General features: G+C 36.7%; 1 protein-coding gene across 2 annotated transcripts in view; it reads left to right on the forward strand.

Moving 5' to 3' along the window:
* The window catches only part of LOC108911427 (putative nucleotidyltransferase FAM46C), a 74,750-nt gene extending 52,177 nt beyond the window's left edge, over window positions 1-22,573 (forward strand). For both annotated transcript variants that reach the window (XM_018716364.2, XM_018716365.1), the window contains exons 2-3: window positions 10,021-10,934; window positions 19,358-22,573. In XM_018716364.2, the coding sequence (XP_018571880.1) occupies window positions 10,021-10,934; window positions 19,358-19,718 (1,275 nt within the window). In that variant the 3' untranslated portion in view covers window positions 19,719-22,573. The remainder of the gene's footprint in view (window positions 1-10,020; window positions 10,935-19,357) is intronic.
* The last annotated feature ends 1,606 nt before the right edge of the window (window positions 22,574-24,179 follow it).

The raw sequence follows: 24,179 nt of genomic DNA on the forward strand, positions 1-24,179 counted from the left end.
TTAGCGATACTATATAAAACATCTACACCAAAACAGATCCCTCCTGGTTTAAGTGTCTATAGATGCCTCTTCCATGTATTCCAGATATGGCAAAGTAAACCTGTCATAATTTCATCTACTCTTAAGGGCCCCTTCTTCTTCTTCATCTTCATCTTCATCTAGTGGTTGGTCCTTTAAAAGTCCCATAGCACTGCGGCCTAATTAGGCCTATTGTGCGTCCCACTACTAGTCCTATTCAGCAAGTAGATTTGTCCTTTTTACAAAGTCCAAAAGCTTCCTTGCTGACACTTCTCTCAGCTCCTTGGGTTCCAAATAGGGTCTCCCAAGGAGCGCCATTCTGCTACGTGCAAATCCCGGGCACTCGCCCAGGATATGCAGAGAAGTTTCATCCGCCGATTCACATCCTCTTACACGGTGGTAAAAAAAAAACGGTAGCCCTCACACGAGTCAATAATATTGATCAATAAAGGGTCGGTTTCAATTTTGTAGTCGGGTAGGATGGATCTATCGGTCCTCAAGAAGAGCAAAAGAAGGAGGCAAAGAATAGCGTGGTTAAATAGACGCTGGAGTCATGAATATGGGGATTGCTTCTTTCGCTTACTCTTTTCACCACCTGCATTTTTATCAGTTTCCATCTCTGGAAAAAAACCCACAAACAACTCAAACAAACACTCGTAATAGTACGAGAAATAGAAAGAACCTCTACCGCGTCTTGAAAATGACTGACGTTTTATTGCACAATATGGCATGGCAATATGTGACAATAATATTGATGCCGCCTCAATATATTGACGGGCCTTCAATAAAAATCGAACTGATTTTATTTTCTCCAATATTATTGCTTCTATATACTCCTTATACGTTCGATATATTGATCAATATCGATATTGCTTCAATGATATTGACCGTGTGAGGGGCCCTTTAAGTCGATAATGCCAAGATTTTTTTTTTAATTCATCAGCTCGAACTGGTGTTCGTGTCCTGTTAATATTATTGGTTGCAAAGAACCCTATTACACATATAAGCGCGATTTTATCGTTTGGGAAACAAAGGAAAATCTAATTCAAAGACCAAAACTCCTGGTGTTCGCAGACAGCCTCGTCATCGTAAAATTGCGTGTGACCTCTCACCGGTCAAGGTCGGCCTTGGAAATTAAAACACGCCAGGCGGATTATCCCGGATATAACGGCTAGATTAGGGGGTCTTAAAACGTCATTGGAGTTGAAAAACGTTGTCGAGCGATCGGGGACACCTACGATTAAACAAATATAGATCCTTGTCGTCATCCGACGAGGTGCACTTGTAACAGATAAGATAAGGGGATTTATTGTTCGAGCGATTTTTACATATCACGTGACGTAACGTCCAAAATTAATCTTACAGGTTATAATTCTATCAGGTATTAGTTAAAATATTCGATCAGAATCGTATTTGTTCACGAATTGATTGAAAGAAATCTGCTAGTCATTCGCTTTTCAACTTCGTGATAAAATTTGTTAAATATTAAACACGAATTCGTTCAGAGGGTTCTGTCATCTCTTTTTCTCTTTCAAGTGAATCTATTCTATGACTCCTACTAGTCAGGATTTAGTGTCGTCGAAAATTGAAACTCATCTAATGAAAACTGGTTTCGGTATCGTTCATTGAACAAAGCACAAAAGACAAACGGATATTACACGTCACTCAAATATAACATTTTTATTATGTCTGCATCATTAATATGTTTAGTAACTAGTAAATAGGTGATTTTCCGGTATAATTCCTGATGCAACCGGAAAAACGAACTCGAAATCATTTTAATAGTTCGAAGTATACTTAGCGCATGAAAAGTGAGATAAAATTAATTATAAGGAAAACATTGTACGAGTTGAACTGTTCCAAAATGTGTATTTGTGTCTTTTTTATCAATATCAAGGTTTAATGTTGTTATCTAAGTGGTTGCTTCTTCATAACAACTTTATTTGTTCCGAGTTATCACTGTTTGTCACACTATTTTAGGTTAAATTGTGTAGGAGTAAACAATGTTGGTATAGTCACTTCATTTTGTAACATTATAACATTTTTACCAGATCGAATTTAAGATGGGAATTGGATTAATTAAAAAATTATGTTGAAAGGTGTTTCTATAAAAATATTTATAAAATCTTATATCCACATATATCAGATGCTTAACGAGAAATTATAATGCCTCGGTATCTTTTAATTTTCGTTTATGAACTGACTTTTTTGCTAAAAATGGATAAAAGTGTCAAAATAACGGCTACTTGAAAAAATATGCATATTCATTTTCGGAATAAAGCTATCACGTAAACTTTGACGTGGCGCCACAGAGCTCCAATATTTTTTTCTGGAAAACAAAAACCACCGGTCTCCTGAAATTCAAAGCAGATTAACATCCCGAAATTTAAAAAAAATTGAAGAGGTCAATTTTTTTGCCCGTTGAATCCATATGGAAACTACCATTAGCAATTTTATCTTGTGTTATGTTTACTAAGATGACAGTGCCAACAGCAACCAATCATACCGACTCACTCTATTTTGACCAATCGTAAGCTGGAATGATTTTTGTCTATGGGAACCATAAAAACGGCCGAGCAGTAAGAAAAATTATACAAGCAACTGTCATTGGTCAATCAACGCAGTCATTAGAAATAGTATTATTTATTTGGCACATAACACTCGAAAATTAAAAAATTTTCAAAATACCCTTTTTAAATATTCATAAAAAAAATGAAAACGATTCTATTAATAAGTGAGACAAAGAGTACGGCGTCTGCGAGACTGAAATGATTGACTTGCACCTTTCTGTCTTTTTCGAAAAGCACTCGTCAAGCTACTGGAATCGGCATGATTGAAGGCTTCCAACTTGCGTGCCATTTTTCATCCCCCTAATCCTGCCACCTGTAGTCCATCACCAAGAACCTCGTTTATTTCTTTTATTCATTGATGTGAAGACTTTTCTCTCGATGAGGATTTTATTCATGACATGTTTTGAAGTGGAATCTTTGGAACATTAAATCGAAAACCACATACAGTATAAACAGAACAGTAAGTAAAATAGATCTGAACAGAAACCTGACACCTACAACCCACATGTAAAAGTTAGTCAGAGTGCAGTACGGTTAATATTGACGTTTCTCGTAACATTAAATGAAGATTTACATAACCTAGACAAAGTTATATTATTTTTGTTTGTCTCAGTATTTATTTGAAATAACTCAAGCTCGGGACTCGGTCGGATGATCATTGCGGTCGCGTCCGGTAAAAAACGACCTTTCGCTGATAAAGTACGCAAATTTATTTATTTTTATTTATACCTACGAACACGCCTATGACTGGCCGACGAAAACCCCGAGCTTTAGTAATAACATACTTAGATTGCTAAAATCCTATGATGCATTAACTGTGCCACAAATGAATCCAAACATGTGGTCTGCTAGACCGCTAGCAGAGTTCTTTATACGCACACACTGTACAATTCACCTGATGATTACGTGGCTATTCTGACTGGTTGAGCAAGAAAAGGTCAATGTAAAATCACACTTGTTCGAATATATACATCAAATATAGTAAAAATAAGTTATGTGCAATACCGACAACAGTGCATAGTTCGAAATAGGCAAATTACATTACTCTAAATATCACAATGAAGTCAATCGTTATAATTTTTTTCATTTATTTAATTTTGACTTTTCTTTCCGATTATTCTTTGCAAAAAGGGGTATCAATTAATTGTCTTACACAGTTAAATGTACCACTGTGTAATAAAAAAAGAGAAATAATCCCGTTAATATGTCCGAGAGAGTCTGAAACGACTGACTTTTCGTCTCTTTCGGAAAACGCTGTAAGCACTTGTCAAGTGGTTGGAATCGTCATGATTGAAGGCTTGCAACACCTCTCCCCATTCATAACCGAGGTGTTGGCCGCAGAGAGCTTTCGCCGACGACGTCGTAGTAGTACATAAACGGAAGGGGAAGATATTGCGTGTCATTTTTCATCCCCCCGACCCCGCTACCTACCGAATCCATCACCGAAAATCTCTTCCAGCGCGATCCGAGAGCGACTGCATCCGCGATCGATCCGCGTACTCGGGGGCCCGGGGCACGCGGCGTGGGCGTCGCGTACCCCATCTGCACCCTCGCCCACGCTTCCCATTGAGGACGCCCACGAGATTCCCGTGACGTCACGGCCTCGCCGGCGCCACCGCGGCGGTTCTCTAGCAGATCCAGAAGTCCAGACACCCGTCACCTAGCAACACGCGTATACGGAGGCGTCGTCGTCCGCGTCCGGTGCCAGCAGCGAGTCGGTCGGCGCCGTTGTCGACGAGCGGGATTTTAAGTGTGCACGTCGCGATGATCGCCGAAAAGCGGAGAGAGTGCCAGCTCGCACGCGATGGCTGTCCGTGTCGAGAAGGGAACCCCAAAATGGTACGGTATGACATGGAACAATACTGCGCAATAAGCCAGGACCGGCTCGACAACTACCTACCACATTATAAGGCCTCAACGCTTTGCGCGTGACGTCACGTCAGTGGTGACAGTTAAAGTCGTTTCTTTCGCCATATTACCTAGTTTATTTAATGGGACACACGTTGTGATTCTGGTGTAGTAACAGTAGCGACTAGTAGTACAGGATGATCACACGAAAATTATTCCTGTCTTTTCTTTATGCGAAAAGCGTAAAAAAAATAACAAAAGTTATGGGGAAATTTTGGCTCACATACCACAAAGACAATTAAATGTCGCTTTTTCAAGATATAGGCGTATAAATAATGTTTTTCTAAATAATAATAATAATAATTGCTTTGTTACGCAAGAAAAAGTCCATTTAGTGTGTAATTAGAGCAGAAAAAAAAGCAAAAATTGTACTAACCAAAAATAGTAATAACAATAATAAACAAGTTCGAATGCTTAAGTAAAAAAGAAAATGCGGCACATTTGTGCCTCAGTTTAAAGTAAAATTGAATTTGTTTTTTTACAGCGTTTAAGTTACACCTCTTTCAGGATAAACAGTAAACACCATCTGTTTTCAACACTAGATATTTCAAAAAAATTTTTTTAACGACTCAACATAACTTTGTAACGGCTATAAAAAGGCTACCGAATGATATATGTATCATATTCAATGCAAAGTAATAAATCATTGCCTGTCAAAGGATCCAGTGCAGTGCGGTTTTAAGGGGTTTCGAAATTGAATAATTTCTTTATGCATTATGACGGGATGAAGGGATTAGTTCATATCTGGCACCCCTGTTCCCTACAAAAATCCCTTTATTCTCATAAACTATTTATTTTTAATGTAATTTATTATAAATCCAATATGTTTTTTAAATTCCACATATGTACTATATTTTACCTCTGTTGCTTACTTGTTTTTTGGAGGCGGTCTCTAATTTACGACCAAGCTCGCCAGGTTAGTATTTGACGTATAACTGACCACTTCGTACACTCTGGGCGACTACAGCTACTACCAGAACACAGTGTGTATGTAGATTTTCAGATTTTACAGTCAATTTCATTTTAAATTTGAAATGGTTCATCTTACGCGTACTAAAAATGAAGACACGATTTTCCTTTGATTAAAGGCCGATAATTTTTTGCTCTACTTTGCATCGAATACGATCCCACTATAGAACACTCTGTACAACTTTACATTATTGAACAGATCGCGAAAATAGCTTTTGAAAGTTGTATTATATATTATACTTTTCGTTTACGAGAATTCGACGTGTTTTAGAATAGTTTTAAGATGAATCTTTGCAAGAATATTGACAATAAATAAAATGATGTTAATCTGGGAACTAAATAATTTACTTCCTAAAATGTTTACAGAAGCAAAAAAGTGGCAATTTACTTAAAATTAAAAAAAATCATGGAGAAATGATCCCATTTTTTTAAATTGATTCTTTAATTTGTACTGAATAAAATAGGGAAAAAAATGAAGAAATTTATATGCTTAATCCAAAGTGGTGATGAACGACGCACCTAAATGAAAGAGAAAATAACATTAAATAAGTTTAAAATTATTTGTTAACGTCGTTTTATACTTTAGAGTAAAATAAAAATTTTTGAATTAAATATAAAAACTTAATACTGTTAAAACACTGCTGCATTAAGTCACAAGTAATTTAAACGTGTGATCTGCTAGACCGCTAGCAGAGTTGTCTCTTCATGCACGGTATAATCTTTCCAATCTCAACTGAAATATTTGAAAAACTTATTCTGATATCTATTTAGTCATACTCCTGTACAGGTCTGGTCGAACTAAAAGTGGTGGTGGTAAAAATGTATTCGCCCAGTTGATGAATGCGCGCGCGGCCAAACGGCTCACAAACACAGCCGCACTAGGCGATCGGCCATAAATTTCAGTTGTTGGCATATTGCCTAGCAGTAATATATTTTAATGAAAATGTAAATGTTTTTTGATATGCCATAAGCCAAAATTTACCATCAATTTAATAAAATTGTTTGAAGACATAAATAATTAAAATATGTTGTTGGCCAAATGAACATACATATAATAGAAATTTTCTACACATATGCAAATTATTAGTTTTTACCTTCATCAGAAAACTTTTTTAGGGAAGCTTTTTTTAGAAACACGGCATAGCAAAATAGTAAATATTTTGAATAATTTTGTGTTTTACTTCTTATTAATTATTAATAATGCATTTAAAATCCATGTGTAGGCTTTAACTTAAAAAAAGTAATATCGATCGAAGTAATTATTATCCTATGACACCCGTGGTATCTTTAACGTTTAATGACCTATTAAGTTTGTTATTTATTACGAATTTTGTGACATTTTTTCCGTAAAATATCATTACTTTTGTTTTCTAAATTGACGTTTAGGTGCTTAAAAAAGGTAGTTGCTACACTTGTAATAAGCCGCCGACTAATACGCTATGGATTACAGGCATACAAACTTTTAGACATCCATCTGATCACCAATTATCATAAGTTAATACCTTATAAAGCCCGATAATTCAAGCTGTAGTAGTTATTGATCTCATAATCTCTTGTCAGACAACGTCATAGCGAATAATAATAACTATGCAAATACCACCACAGTCGTATTTTATTCAACGCAATTTTTTTTTCGCATAATCTCGACACTAAATACCGAATTCGCGGAATATCATAGTTTTAATACAACCTCAAATTAACATTTGCGGTCAACTGTGTATTTTTTCAACAAGAGGTTCGGTTTTTTTAACCTCAAGATTAAAAAAAATTGTTTGGGAATGTAATTTCGGGATTACCCAAAAATTAGGCCATTGCCCTCACGAAAACAATCTATTCAATTCCGTAAATTATTTACCAAAAGTTTCATCCTCGATATTACTTGAGGTTCCTCTGTATGAGTTTATTTAAAGGAATGTGCCGCTCGCAGCGGAGGAATGTCTTTGTGTGCGGAAAACGCCGTAAATAGAAAAATTGCTTCAATGAAAGCGTTTACATTTCTATGCGCCTTAAAAGTTACGATTTTCCCGCATGCCGTCCATGTGGAGTATTACTCATTCAGCTTATTCAACTATCAGGTCCGCCAACAGCCATAAAATACAAATTACATAATTACTATCATTAGTTTTTATTCATGCCATACGCTAGGAGATATCGGTTTTTCCAGTATTGGCAGATTATTATCTATTTAGAAACACAACGCTGACATTATATGTTAATTATTTATCTTTATGCGGAGGACATTGAGCAACTTTATCGGCACATCTTTACTGGCCGATAAAATCTATAAAGGTGGCTCTGTAATTGGCCACAATTGGAATTCTTGTTTGCTTTGCTGACAAAAACGAGTTTATAGCGTTAAATTTACGTGTCACTGTACTTGTACAGCTTTAGCAAAAATACATACCGTTTCATTTTTCTCTTTAAAAATTTGTATGTAGCGTAATCTGGAGGAGGAAAGGTTGTCATTGTTACAGTTTTTCATCTCGCAGAAAAAATCGGAATCTCCAATCGAAATATCGAATCGGATCGAGACATCCCATCGAACCGAGTTGTCGAATCGAACCGAAATGTCAAATCGAATTGGAATATCAATTCGAATCGAATCTGAATATGTATATGTGTAGCCTAAATTTGCTCAAACTGAGGGTTGCTTTCGCTGTACAGCAAAAATAAGACTCTCTCTCTCAACGGTAATAATAAAGTAATTTATTAAAAACTAAGTTGTATAGAAAAAGAGGTGTTGACACCCTGTGTATGGAGTCGGTCGTAGGTATATGGGTACGCATCTGGTCGCCGGCGCCAGTCCGCGTAGACCCTTCCTGGAACGCTGGTGCGTCCGGCGGCGTCCTGCTGGCGCTCTTGACGCAATGCTTGAAAATGGGTCACTTGCGGCATGTGTACCCACAAAACAAACATTTCTTTAACAGTAAAACAAAATCAACAATTTTTATTGAAAATAAAGGAATAAAACAGAAACAACATTATTAGACTATTCAGTAAGTTAAATTTATTATAAAAAGTTTAAATTACTGTAGTTTCTAATTGCTACGGGTAGTAGTACCAGTACCTACCAAATACCTGAGTTATCTATGTATTTGCCTATATGTTTGGTAATAAACATATTGATATTTTATTGTTTCATTACAATTAAAAGCTTCATCATTTCCTTCTATTCTATTCGATTAAAAAATACAAATCGATTCGAACCGATATACAATTTTTTTCCACGCCTACTGTCTAGTCAAATAAATTTAACTCGACAATTATGTTCCAATTCAATTTAGTACATAGTTTCGATATTTCGATCTGATTTTTTTGATCGATCAATTCAAAAGTACAAATCAATCCGAATCGTTAATATATCGATTTAGTGCACATGATTAGTTGATTCGACTCGATTCGATTAGATTCAAATAAAATATACAAGTCGATGAATCTATTCGAATCGACTTTTTTTGACTAATCGAAAATCGATTCGTTATTTCGCGAATCGCACAGGCCTAATGCTAATATGTCAAATGTGTCCCGCCTTAAGAAGCAGATGCGCAAGAGAGATAGGCTTATACATACGCATATGAGAAACGAGAATAACGCAGCTCCATAAAAAAAAATCGAGAAAATTGCCCCTGGAGTCTGACTATGTCTATCATATATTTTCGGGGTCCATTTGACCCTATCACGTCAGGATTTTTCATAACTTCAAAAAATAGGCCCGAAAACGCAATAAATCCTATATCCATAACCATATAATTCCATAACCTCTTAATCCCTTGAACCCCATAACTTCAAAATGCCATAACCCCAAAATCCCAGAACCCGGTAAGAAAGAAACTTATGCGCGTTGAATCCGGGAAACACAATATCTTCGAGCCATGCATGCTTCTTGAGCCTTAAACCTATACACCAACGAATCTCTTATAGAAGATCGCTCAGGGTTCTCCCAACGAAAGTCTCATGCTCACCGGTTATGGGGTTTCGAATTTATAGGGTTATTGAAGAATGTGAAATAAAGCTCAAGAAGCATGCATGGCTCGAACATATTGTGTTTCAGGGATTGAACTCGCATAAGTCTCTTTCTTACGGGGTACTGGGATTTTGGGAATATCACATTTTGAGGTTATTGGGTTAAGGGGGTTTAAGGGGTTATGGGGTTATTGGGAATGAATGGGTCAATGGATAGAGGGTTTATTGCGTTTTAGGCTTATTTTTTGAGGTTATGAAAAATTCTGACGTGATGGGGTTAAATGGACCCTAAATTTGGATTCAGTCTGTAATTTTCTCGATTCTTTTTTGTGGAGCTGTGTAATCAATACGACTTTGTGTTTATCAGTAAACGATCTGCATTCTATACATTATTCATTTTCAACAATGTGTATTTATAGTCGGTAAGATATTTGTTGAAGTAAAACAAGAAGAACCCTGCGTTACTTTCTTGGAATTGTGGTTCCGATAATTTTCTTGGAATTTTATCTCAACTAATATTGTACGGACTTTCACTTGTTGCAAATGTTTAGAGCCGACTGTTTTTTTTAATGTACATTTCCTCTTGTTACAGTGCGGCATCGAGGATGACTCCGACGACGATGATCTAGGGGCGATGAAGAACCTCACGATAAACGACTACGTGATCAGCACCACCACCACCACACAACAGGACGTGAAGAACCTGGAATCTCAGCAACGACTGGCGGTGCTCAGTTTCGAGCAGGTGTGTCGCCTCAACGACGTTATGGACGAGGTGGTGTACATACACGGCCGTGGCAACTTCCCCACCTTGGAGATCCGCCTCCGCGACCTGGTGAACGTGGTCAGAGAGAAACTGGAGGCGGACACCTCGTCCGGAGGCGCCGGGATGCGGGTCCGAGACATCCGCCTGAACGGCGGCGCCGCATCCCACGTCCTCGCCACCGAGACGCAGCCATACAACGACCTGGATCTCATCTTCGGCGTGGAGCTCTCCACCATGCGCAACTTCGACCGCGTCAAATCCGCCGTGCTCAGCTCCCTCTACGAGATGCTGCCCGACGGCGTGAGCCGCAAGCGCATCTCCACCTGCAGCCTGAAGGAGGCCTACGTCAGCAAGATGGTGAAGGTCAACAGCAACACCGGCGGCGACCGCTGGTCGCTCATCTCCCTGGGAAACTCGCGCGGTCGCGGTGTGGAACTCAAGTTTGTGGACTGCATGCGCAGACAGTTCGAGTTTTCCGTCGACTCGTTCCAGATCATCCTGGACTCGCTGTTGTTGTTCTATAAATGCAGTGAGTTGCCCATCAGTGAGAACTTCTACCCCACGGTGGTGGGCGAGTCGGTGTACGGCGATTTCCAGGAGGCGCTCTACCACCTGCAGAAGAAGCTGATCTCAACCAGGCATCCCGAGGAGATACGCGGCGGGGGACTGCTCAAGTATTGCAACTTGCTAGTCAAGAACTACAAACCGGCCCGCCCAGATTTCATTAAGGGACTCCAACGGTGAGTACTGGACCCTTTTTAAGATACAGAAGAGAAATAAAAACCAAAATATTTCATTGTATTTTACTATAAATCGCACGAACAACAGTTTGGTGCAGACCGACACAAATAAGTTTGCTTCTGAGATAGCTCCGCCCACAAAGCTCAACAAAGCGCCGTTACACTAAATCGCCGGGTCTTATTCATTCTAGCCGGATGCGGTCTTTCTCAATCTCGCGCAGCTCTGTCTAGGTCAGAAACGCAAACTTATTTCTGTTGGTTTGTGATATTAGATAATATTTGAAATTTCCGTGTGAATCAGGTCAGCAGGGCTAACTCCGTAAGCTGCTTTGCAGTTCATGCATCAGTAGAGTCGTTTCCTTAAGTTAAATTATGTAGGAGGTCTGTCTATTATTTGAAATGACCTTTAAAGTATGTGACAAATTTGCTTCGATGTCATCAACAGTCTCAAAATGGCGTTCTTTCTGCTCTAATTTTAATTTCGGAAATAAGAAAAAATCGTAAGTAGCCAGGTCTGACGAGTAAGGAAGGTGAGGGAGGACAATAATCAGATTTTTGGTACAAAACTGACGAATTGACAAACCATGAGTTGTCTCGCCACAACTCTGGTTTCGTTTTGCGGATTTTTTCACGTAACTTGTCTAAAACGCCTTGATGGTACACACACTTCACTGTTTCACCTTGAGCCATGAATTCAAAATGTATAATTCTATTAAAGTCGAAAAAAAAAAACAGTGAGCATTACTTGGACCGAAACTGACGTGTTTTCTTGGGGCGTGGAGATCTTTTACCAATTCATTGTGGTGATTTTTTGAATGCATGCCTCATGATCATTGGATTATTCAAGGAGTTGCTGACAAACGTCCATACGATTTTCTTTCTTTTGTTCGGCCATCAAACGAGGAACAAATTTTGCTGCCATTGGATGCATGTTCAATTTTTCAGTCAAAATTTCATGGCATGATGCAATTGAGACTTTCTGGACGTGGGGGAGTCTTCCTGATCGAGTATCATCTTCAACTGACTGACGATCACTTTTAAATCGTGAAAACCATTCGTAACATTGCCTACGACGACCCAGCGCATCATCTCCATAAGCTTTTTTAAACGTTGAAAGGTTTCCGAGGAATTCAAAGAGTTCGGTTGTTTTCTGAACAGACTTCGTATAAAATATAGTCATTAAATAACGTATGCTTAATTTTGATGTTTCTCAAAATAACATCGGCCAGTATCACAATTGTTGGTTATCTTTTTGCTAAGGTAACCTTGACCCAAGAGTTAACTCGTGGTTAAACAATTGAACTGTTTCACAACAGCCATTACTTCTTCAAGTAAGTCAACCTGGGGTTAAGCTTATTTTTAGAGTGTCGTTACGAATTTATTGCAATGGACAAGTGACAAAATTTAGAAGAAGAGGAAGAAATGACCTGTAGTGACATATTTTGTCACAGCCGCTTATTTCTGTGAGAAAGCAAGTAAATAATCACTATCGCCGATCAACAGACAGTCACCATATTGGCCCATTTCCAAAAAAGCACATACCTAATACGGAGTTTCTAAAAATGTGGGCATCGTGACTTGAACCTGGCCATCTTGTGACTATGTTACGAATTTCAACTGTTTGCAGAAGGAAAATAATTGTTTTCTGTTTCTCAAAATTTAAGCGTTTTCAGTCCCCAGAGATATTTTTACGTAGGTACAGTCTACGACATCAATACATCTTGGATATCGAGCAATGTTGTAACAGGCTTGTCTTTCGTTGATTTCTTCTTACTCTTCTTACTACCCTACTTGCTGTGACCTACTAACTCCACCTTTGGTAAGGAATTAACTGTTAGTTAACCGCAGATTGTGAAACTGGATGTAAGTGGGGAAACGTTCTTCTATTTAGAACATGGTCAAAAATAAGAAAAAATTGCGAAATCTCTTTCAAATAAATATTTTAAAAAAATGGTACATAAAATGGGAAACGGCCCTATATGCTAACTCTATAACGTAAAGGTGGATTTTTAGTTGGACGACCAAAGTAAATTTAATACCACACAAAAAGATAAGGTACATGAAGTAAATTGTATATGAACTACAAAACTAATTTCAAAATTGTTTTAATTTAAAATGTTTCACACCGGATATTAATGTCCTACTAAGCAACTATGGTTCCACATTTAAAGGTCTGTGACATCACATCATACCTAATAATACCCAACATCATCCATATCTAGATATTAATCAGATTAGACACCATATGCGTAATAAATTGACATCTAGCTCGATGAACCAAAACTATTTATACACACATTACAGTGTGCTGTTATTACATGAATAATTTATCTTGTTTAGTTTTCCAAGTACCGCTATTCCTGTCGGGTCCCACCTTCCGAACTGTTCCAAACGTGGAAATATCACGAAACGATGCATAAATCATGTAGTTTTTCTATCGCCAGGGGTAATGATAGTATTCGTTACTTCTTCTCTGTAATTTGTCGGCCAGACAAGGGTATTAAATTTTAAGTAGGAATGGAAAATGTACAGGTAACGCGTTTCGCCTTGAGGAATGCGACTGTGGAGATATTCCAGACGAGAGCAGTAGAAGTGGTTGTCCTTTGTATTTTTTCTTCAAGTTCTTGTGATATCAAAGATGTAGCTGTAATAACACAGGCCGACTAGATTTTAACCCAACAACACGAATATACTTTTGCCAAAGGATTGTCATGCGTTGAATTCGAATTAGAGGTCCAAATTTCTCAGTTGTCTGTGGTTTTCGAGATATCCTAACCTAAAAGTGTCAAAATCGCGATTTTTTGTCATATTTGAGGTTATGTTGCATGGAAAAGTAATTTTTTTTGCTGAAACCATTAATGGTGTCTTAGAGAAAGGGCGTCGCCAGCCAATGGGCTAGAGGGGGGGGAGGGGCAAGATAAGAGAGAGAAAATGGGAGAAATATAAATTATAGGTAGAAATAGGTACAGCGAATTAATTTTTTTTAGAAACATTTTTAATAAAACCTTTTAAAACAAAAATAAAAAAAATAAAGAAATCCAACGAAAATTAAGTAAAACAATCGGATTTTTTGAAAATTTGTCGACCACTTTATTAATAAAATCTGCATAGTTGTCAAAAAGCTTTCTGTGTATACTTATCATTGCTAGGCCATTGAGATGATTTTGTACCATAGTATTTTGCAGCCAGGTTTTTATTCTTCTTTTTTTTTTTAATTTAAAATTCCGGAGCTAAATTTTTAAAATATAGAAATGTAAATATTACTTTTTAACATAAAATTTTATATTTTTAAATTCTTTTGTCAATAAATATTTATACTAATTTATAACAATTGTTTTTTTTTTAACAACCAAAGTACTCTGTATATTAGTTTTCAAAATTAAAGTTGAAGTAAATAAAATATTTTATAAAAAATTTCCGATCTAATATTTTCTTAGCTTAAGAAATTTTTTGTACTTTTTCCGAATTTCTCCCCTTTGGCGACGCCCTTGTCCCGATATCATTTTTCATCTGAGAAATCACGTGTTGAAATTTAGTAGTTTGACTTATTTCTCCAGTGCTAGAATAGTGGACAGTGACTCATTTTCAATATGTAGGTCCTTGCAAAGGGTAAATGTTCAGAGCATGTATTTCCATAGGCGTGTCGTTTTAGAGGGTTCCAAAATTGTTAAATATGGAACAAATACATGTCAGTTTTGGTCAGACCGATAGATCTCAACACAAATCTGAGGTATTTTTGTATCCATTCTAAGGTAAATATAGTGTGGATTTAATTGGCATATAATTTTTTCCAATACTCAAAATATTATTTTAAAATATTTTCTCAAAGCATTTACAAATTGTTACTCTTCAGTATAAAACTTTATCTTATCTTCACTATTTCATCCTATTTTGGGGGACATTGTAACGTTTTACTAAAAAATGACCCGGTAAATCGCTTATTAGGCTGCAGATTGGGATTCAGCATAAAAAAATGCACAAAATCTATGTACTCTTTTTGTGGAACAGTATATCAGTTTCAGAATAAAGAAAAAACTTGGGTGGGGTTTTATTTTATTTAAATAGTACCTAATTTACTACATCATTGTCAGTGTGATGCATATTAATATTGTCAACAAAATTTTAAATAATTATTAATAACGTTGAGATGGGATAGGATGGAACCTTTTTTTAGTATTTAACATTTTCAACTTCTTCCATAAGTTTTTAGTAGAACAATTTGACCATAAAATGCTCTTTTCCCATTGGCAACAGCATGATCAGTTTGATTTTTCTTTAATGATGGAATTTTTTAAATTTGTTTAATTTAAATTGTTTAAAAATAAAACCCCTGAAATTTCGTCAATTCTTTTTCTGTCGCTAGTTTCGCTTTATTAATATGAGATTCCTTAGTATTGAACATGTTACTTAGTGTAGACACTTGGTTGGTCATAGCCTGTATACTGTATACCACATCCCTACGACTATGCCTCTCATTTTGCTCGACTGTAAGTTGTTTGTTCCTAATTTCGTGCATTTTAATCACGTGCATATCGGCCAAACAACGCCCCTGGTATTTGGCAGGAGTTATTAGCAGCAATCTCTCGGATATTTCCTGTTGATAAGCGTCGCCGTCGTACCGTACCGTATAATAATAGATACAGAACGGCGCCCTAGAAACGTACTTGACTCGTAGCGCGACGTTATTAACGTGGAGATAAAGAAAATGTTTCAGCTTGTATAATAATTCAGATCGATCGGAAAATTGGTTTGCCAGCTTTTCCGCTTTTGAGGAAAGCCCGCATGTGTTATTTAATTAACAGTCAAAGCCGACAGCCTTGACCGCAGAAAAAAATTGTGGGCGAAATTGTTAAATGTCACTCACGTTTCGCTGGGCGCGAGTGTGCAGGATTCAATTTTGTATTCCACAATTTGTGGTTGGAGGAAGTGTGGAACGACATTTTTTAAATTCGTTGGTTTGAATAAAAATACAGGGAAAAATTAAGGATCTCTAAGCAAAAACTAGGAAATATATTTTTTATTGGGCTTCGTTTTCGAATATCAAGGTTAATAGTTTTCATGGATAAATTTCAAATTTTACGAAAAGTAATCGAGAGGGAAACCACGAGAATAATCTGGTCTACAAGCTCCAGTAATATTTGAGTAATGCTGAGTACTTTTGAATAAATGTTTAAGGAGGATGGGGTGCTATGGAAAAATGCAATCAATTTCGTATTATTGAGATATATTATTTGCGAAATCAAATTATGTGAATTATAGTAGGATCATATTCGATGCAAAGTAATAAATCATTATCTGTCAACGGAACCAATGAAGTACGCTTTTAAGGGTTTTACAAATTGAATAATTTCTTTATACATTATGAAGGGACGAGGGGATCAGTTCAGGTCTGGCACCCTTGTTCCTACAAAAATTCCTTTATTCTCATAAAATATTTATTTTAAATGTAATTTATTCTAAATCCAATTTGTTTCCTAAATTCCACATATGTACTACATTTTACCTCTGTACGCGCCACTGTTGTTTACTTGTTTTTTGGAAGCGCTCTCTAATTGACGGCAAAGCTCGCCAGGTTAGTATTTGACGTATAACCGACCAGTTCGTACACTCGATGCACCTGGGCGACTACAGCTACTACCAGAACACAGTGCGTATGCAGCGGTATTTCAGATTTTACATTGAATTTCATTTTAAATTTGAAATGATTTATCTTACGCCTCCTAAAAATGATGACACGATTTTCCTTTGATAAAAGACCGATAACTTTTTGCTCTAATTTGCATCGAATACGATCCTACTATAGGTTACCGCACATATCACAGAGAAATAAATTATCGAACATGAAAAGTTCTGACTTGTTGTCGTCTCATAATAAACGCGAAGGAGTAACGGCAACAGCGCAATAGAGTATGAATGAGGATAGGTGGCGGGAAATTTAAATACACGTTTCGATATACAAATTAGTCATTAGAAATGGATTACATTCAACTTGTGTTTATTTGTGTAATTCAATTTGGAATAATAAAATAAAATGAGAAATTTTCAAATGAAGTAGTATGTTTTTTGAAATCTTTTTTTATTTATAAAGTACGACAAACTTTCAGTACAAGAAGTAAAAAATACAGTAGCATATAAACAATGAAATATTTATACTTTGCATCACGGCGCATATAACAATCTTATGCATTTTGACAAATTATGACATTTTTAATATCATTTTTCATTTTAAAATTAACATTTCAATAATTTTAGTATATTTTTGGCTGCAATAACATCGTATCACTGTATTATACTACACATACATAAATATAATCGCTTTGAACCCTTATCTTATAAGAAACATTTGTATTTACTGAAGTGCATCATAGTAGTATTATACTATGCAAGTAACTAAATTAAATTTAAACTTTTCCACGCGAATCACTTCGTAATCACAGTTTGTAAAAAGCAGAGCAGTTGTATGCTTTGTGTCATGTATTCTTTGTCGATTAATTGATGCCCTCCAACGGTGTGCGGAGGTTCTGGCTCCACAATCTTCTCTTCAACAGCTTTTTTCCAAGCTTTTGCTATTTTCTGTTCTAATTCTCAAGCACTTATATTTTCTTTTGGACACAAATTTTCCTTTCTACCGATTGTGTTCTTTAGCCTACATTTTATAGGTTAAGGCAGTGCGAGCGATCACATAGTATAATGTATATCTATAAAACTATGGTATTTCGTCTTTTTTGTTTAAAATTGGAACCGGATTCTTATTTTACCTTCCGGTATAAATCACCCTGTATAGGATGAGAAGAATTAAATTGGCACAATTAAATAAGCGCTATGTCTTCATACCGTTAATTAAAATTAAATTGTCCGAAAGAAACTTTTCAATTCCGTCGGTTACAATAATTTAATTATCTTACTACCGCTCTATTTGCTCAATTTAATCCACGTTGTGTTTCCACGGGCATGACCGTTGGCAGAATTATCTCTCGTATTTGTCCAGAGAATGCAATATAAAAGCCTAAGTAGCATATTGCGGCGAGCAAACAGTCGATTATTATTATTGCTTCCTCGCAAATCTCGCGGCGTAACGGAATGTGGCTTCTTCGTTGAACGCTATATTGTTCGTAAAATAATTAACAATTGGCGCTGGCTAATGAGCCGCTCATCTCGGCTGTTATTCCGTTTGGTATAGCTCGTTTCGTAATAGTGAGGCTATTGTTCCGTTTGGTATAGTTTGTTTCAGAATAGTGAGTCTGCGTATTGCGTTTGGTGTAGCTTGTTGTTTGGTAATAGTGAGAGTTGTTTCCACATCTGATCTATCTTGTGTTAATTGAGGTCAACTTTTGGCACCCGTCTTCTTTCTAGTGTTATAATTTTCTTTTTGTATCAACTTTGGTTGGCAATTACTCTCATACTGTATGTAAAAATGCTTGAAAGTTGAATGACCTCTGTGCTGGATTTGCCATTATACATTATAATTTTCACTGAATTAACAAATATAGATTATTAATATCAAAAAAATGAACATACTAGCAAATGTACATAATACTACAACTAAATTGCATTTTTACTACTAAACTAATTAAGGTTTAACAGCAGCAAAATCTGATGCTTAATATAAAGGTTTAGACAAAACTTCTCTATAAGTACCAAATCAATGGTATGGATCACAATATTTATAATTTTTTAAACTGCATAACCTTTCATTAACCCTAGACTGCCTGCTACTATAAAAACAATACTTAAAAATTCATTTTATTTAAAAGTTCTAAAAGGTATACAATTGGAGTGATTTACTTTACATTGGCTAAGAGTTGTGCATCTTCTTAAGTCGACTTTATACAGGTCTGGTCAGATTTTTATTTCCGATACAAACTTTGTAAATTATATAAATATTTCACCAGTCTCCTAATAATTCTGACTCCGCCCCCATATCATTTGTATAACTTTATGCCATCGATATAAGGGAATAAAAAAACGCCATAATATTAATTTTTCTGTTCGACACTGTACGCCATTTTTATTTTGTAATATTCTGTCTACTTCTTACCAAAGGTTTGAATGGAATAATAATAAAAATAAAACTAAACAAAAGCTTTAGATATTCGGTCGGTTCACAAAAATGCAACGGGGCACCTGCACTCCCACAGTCAACCAATTACGAGAGTCCGAGTCGCAGTCTCGATGATATATGTCATGTACGACCCCTTCCACCCGAAGTTGATAGGGGAGATGCGTGTAATTTATTTAGTCTATGCGAAAGAATTACCTGGCCAGACCGGTATGTCACTTAAGCAGGCAGTCTAATTTTTTTTAGGTTTGTGCTTTAGTAGCTCAAGACCTGTATCCCAATGTGAAACAAAACATTTCCATTTTCCATAGCAATCATCTTTCGGGAGTACTTGAAGATGGCTAATTGTTGGTCTTTGTTGCAGATACATGTGCTCGCGCTTCTTCATCGACTTCCCCGACATCACCCAGCAGAAGGCCAAGCTGGAGAACTACCTGTGGAACCACTTCGTGGAGCCTGACGAGGAGGCGCTGCGACACCAGTACCTGATGCTCCTCCACGACGTGGTAGAGGAGTCGACCGTCTGCCTGATGGGTCACGAGCGGCGCCAGACGCTGCAGCTCATCAAGAGCCTCGCCTGGCAGGTGCTCTACCAGGACCAGCAGCGCATGATGACCCAGCAGCCCCCGCCCCTCATGTACGCCAACGGTATTGTCTACGCGCCCATCATCCAGACCAGCTGCTACTGCACGTGCAACCCATCGTGGATGCAGTGTTGCTCGTGATGTGCGCAAGTCTGTGCGGGTGCGCGGGCGACAGCGCGCCCTCTAGCGGTAGAGGCGGCGGCTGTCGTGCGCCGCCACCACCGGGACACTCCTCGTACAGACTGCTGACTGAGGTTCGCGCGAGAACCCCTTACGTAACGCAAGCTGCGCGCGTCACTGTAAACAAATCATTCCGAGATTGTAAAGGGCTCCCAAGGGGTTGTCTTGGATTTGAGGTGTCGTCTTTTAGGAGTCGGCGTGAGTCTGTCTATTTTTTATTGTCCAAGAGTAAAACTCTTATAAATTGTAAACAGTTTTGAACTGATACTGCATAGGTAGAACCGTACTTTATTAAAAAATTGAGCCTATGAAAGTCCAAGGTTGTAAAAATTGAAATAACAAGTAAATTGTAACGGAACCTTGACTTTGCGATTTAATGAGTCATAAATACATCATAATGAGTAAAATCGACAGGTCCAAACATCATTTGCGTTTGGTGACTAAAAACGTAGTTGTACCAGATCAGGTTTTAAGACAATTGCTTCTAAACCAAATTTAATTTGAACGAATTGAGAAATAATTTTTTAATCCAGAAGATTTACACCAGAATTATGAATATAACTGATCTAAACTGATTTCCCCTTTAACGCATAAACGCAATTTTTTCAATTTTTCGATAGGCACATTTTAATATGTTATTTACAATATTGAATACAAAGAACATGAATATTCAACTCGCCATTGTAATTTTTTGCACACCGCTGCCTTGCGTATTTTCAAACAATGAGTCTAAAAATAACAATAGCTTTCTTCATTACAAAAATTTAAGAGCCGGTACAACCGTTACGAAATTCGTCGGTACACTACGATTTGTCATGGTCATGGTTATCCTAGTTCAACTCCATTGACACAATTCGCGTTTTTCGAAGTCAAACAAAGAGTAAAGTGGTTAATTTTCCGAAAATGCTTAAATATACAAATATTTGTTCAACTTCTGAAATTCCTCTGCCGGTTTGTCGTGACTCATTAAAATGTTCATAGAACTACTAAATTTATTACATTAAAATTGCTGTAACATCACTTCGTTGCAGAGAACATGTGACTCGTTAAGGATAATCATGAGTGACTCGTTAAAAAAATATGACTCGTTAAGAACTCTTCAAAAACCATCAGACTCATGACGCGCCTCGTTATTTTAGCTGCTTATTTTTATATGTGCTGTGCAAAAAGTAACTTTGACTTATGGAGTGATGTGACTCATTAAATATACTTTTTTTATGTAAGTTTGGCCCCCTTAAAATCTGATTTGGTGTTATCATAGACTATTTTTGATCAATTCCCATTTGATTAATGTACAAATGACTCATTAATAACAACGTGAGACTCATTAAATTTAATAGACTCATTACATACACTTCCAAGACGGCCCCGGCCGGTTCTCTCTAGTAACATGAGGCTGACAGTTCTTAAAATATGACGCATTATTTGGTGTGTGTGGCTGTGAGAAAAACACATTTCTATTGGGTTGTGTACGTGAGATGTTTTTTAGCGATTTTGGAGCGATTTTTTTTCGATACGCAGCCTGAATCCAGCCGCAGAAGTACACGGTTTCGTATCGGGCGCCCGTTTCGTTGCTCGGCCTTGACCTTCCTCAGGTAGGCGCGCAATTTCGCCGGTCCCAGCGCCGAGTCTGAGGGAGGTCGATGCGGCGCGGGGCGCTTTTCCGAAACGTCGCCCGGAATGTCTGGTTCGCGCGTAGAGGGTAGGATATTTTTTAAATATGTTTATGTAAAACCGTAAATGTAGTTTGTGTGTAGGAGCAAGTTGCAGACAGTTCAATAGCTATGACAAATTTTATCCGTCGTCGGGGGGGTAGGTGGGTCCTTTTTTTTTCTAGAAACGCAGAAAGGCGGAACGTGGCGGCATTTACTATTTAAATTTTACCGATTTAAATGTACCGAGTTGTTAATATTTAACATTTTGAGATAATTTAGCAAAAAAATTTTATAAATTGCTTTAAAAACAATTACAAAAAAAACACAAAATAATATATTTTAAACAGATTTTGTGTTTTAACCTAGGTTAGTGTTAGACTTGTATTTATATCTATCAGTTTATTTTATTACTACATATTCACTCGTATTAATTTTAACGTGGATATAAGCGCGAGAAAAAAATTAAAACAAAAAACATATCATATATAATAGCATTTGTGCGTAGATATTAATTATTATTAAAAGTAAAAAGTAAAAAAAGTCAACATAGACATCATATTCGTATAAAAGACAGTAAGCTTAGATATAATCAAGGAGGAACAGATTTAAGACAGCATTTTCACCACCAATTCTCTTCCAATAATTATAATTTAGCGAGTACTTGCCTTTACGATCGGTAATTATCGTTCTATCACGCCGGTAGTTGTTTTAAGTTCTAAATAATTTTTAACGCCATTTTTACACTACACTAAGAAAAATGCATGTTTGCGTCCGCTGGTTTTCAGGGCTTCAGGCTGCGACCAACGATCCTATTTATTGGAAATTTCAGTTACATCGCCCGATCGCAATAAGTATTAGAAATCATAAAAAAAATTATCGTGAAAACTTCCATAACTTGCGAGTAACGTAACCAGTCATTAAATAAGTAACTGTAGGTCTGAGTAGTTGGATTTTTTTTATTTCGTAGAGTCAGTAACTTAGTTAGAACACCAGTTGGACTGAGACGCAAAAAGGGAACACGAATCACAACAAAAAAATTCTCGGTTCAACTCCGTCTAGAGACTGCTGTACAGTGACCTCCACAAAAACACGCCTATAAGTACTTATAGCGAGGGTGACTGACTGAGGGGTATGAAGCCTAACCAAAAAACAAAAAAAAAATGATTAAAAAAATGGGGACGTATTCTTTTGGTTGGCCTCGTATATATACAATTACCTGGGCCCCCCCTAGCGGGGGCCCTGCTCTTTAAGTTATATTATAACATAGATAATAAATAAATAAAGAAATGTCTATTTTGATTCAATATATATATGTTATCGAGGGCTTGATCTGTATATTTTTATTGTTCTAGAGCCCGTTTTAAAGTATAAGATATAAAAAATGTAAAAAACCCAATAAAAATCAATAAAACGTGCAAACATTTCAGAAACTATACTTCGGTTTTGTTATTTTACAGCACCTTACCTGATCCTTAAAGTCCCCTCAAAAGTTAGAACAAGGCGCAGTGATAGTTGTAAGGAAATAAAACTCGGAAAAGAATTCTTACATTAGAATATGGAAGTAGTTAATACAATCCGCAAGGTGTTTAGACCCATGTCCCATGAAACGTAATAGGTAAGTACTGCCCTAAAAAAAAATTACATACTGTAAACATGAAGTACCATTACCGTCTTTAATCTAAAGCCTCACGCCTGATGCGTCTTTATTTAGTGACGTCACTACCAGTGGTTATACCTGTAGTCTCTAATCGTAAACGATAGAAGTTATCGCACACGTCGTTGGTTTGATTTAATAATTTCAGTAACTCTTACAAGATTAATTTTAAATTTTAAATAATTTTATATATTATATTTATAGTATATACAGGGTATTTCACAATGATGTGCAAATATTTTAAGGAGGTGTTTAGAAAATAATTTTAGAGGTGTAACCTGAGGGGTTATTTCTTTAATTATCTATCTACCGCTATGACCAGTATCATAACGGTATTAACTGACAAAATAGTTTACTATTAATTTCTAGAAGGGGAGTTTATAATTATCATTACACTTTAATCGATACGTGGGAACTTAGAGATGTTGTACGTTCAGAGAATGAATACCAGACACTTACCGTATGTCGCTCATGCACAAGGTAATCCAGTAGGGTGACACTTAAGTTGGAAGAACAAAAAACACCAAAACCTTCCAGGAACGGTTTTATTGACAATAAAAACAAAACAAACAAAATTACGACACAACGGGCTCGAAAAAGATTGTTAATTTATTGACATGCGACAGCGTACCGAGATTCAAGGAATGCGCGAACCATAGAAAAAATTGGAATGACTATCCATTATTAAATTAACCCGAGAGTCTAAAACTAAGTAGACTGCTCGATGTGAAACCCAAGGAAAAACTGCCTGTTTTTCGGAGATCTCCTGAATCGAACACCTCGCTTCGACACGCCCATTTCTTGGGTCCAGAAGTTTCTGTTCTTATCTTACTGCTGGGCTCCTGAATATCGGGACGCTTCGGTATAACTATACTATGTTAATAATTACCTAATTGACTGGACTTACATTTATATAAATAATTCTGTGACTAACTGAACTCGCAAGTAACCCTAGCCTTCCTCTAGTAACTCCGTGTAGCAATACGGGACGGATTAGTCAATCTCATTTAATCTATTCTTATTGCTTGGAAAATCCGCCTAAAAACCTGCTATTTGATCTATTACTTTCTTATTATCAATTTAACAATTTGATTTAATTCTAATTTGGAACCT

The sequence above is a fragment of the Anoplophora glabripennis genome, unplaced genomic scaffold, assembly GCF_000390285.2.
Source record: "Anoplophora glabripennis isolate ALB-LARVAE unplaced genomic scaffold, Agla_2.0 scaffold473, whole genome shotgun sequence".
Classification (NCBI taxonomy): Eukaryota; Metazoa; Arthropoda; class Insecta; order Coleoptera; family Cerambycidae; genus Anoplophora; species Anoplophora glabripennis.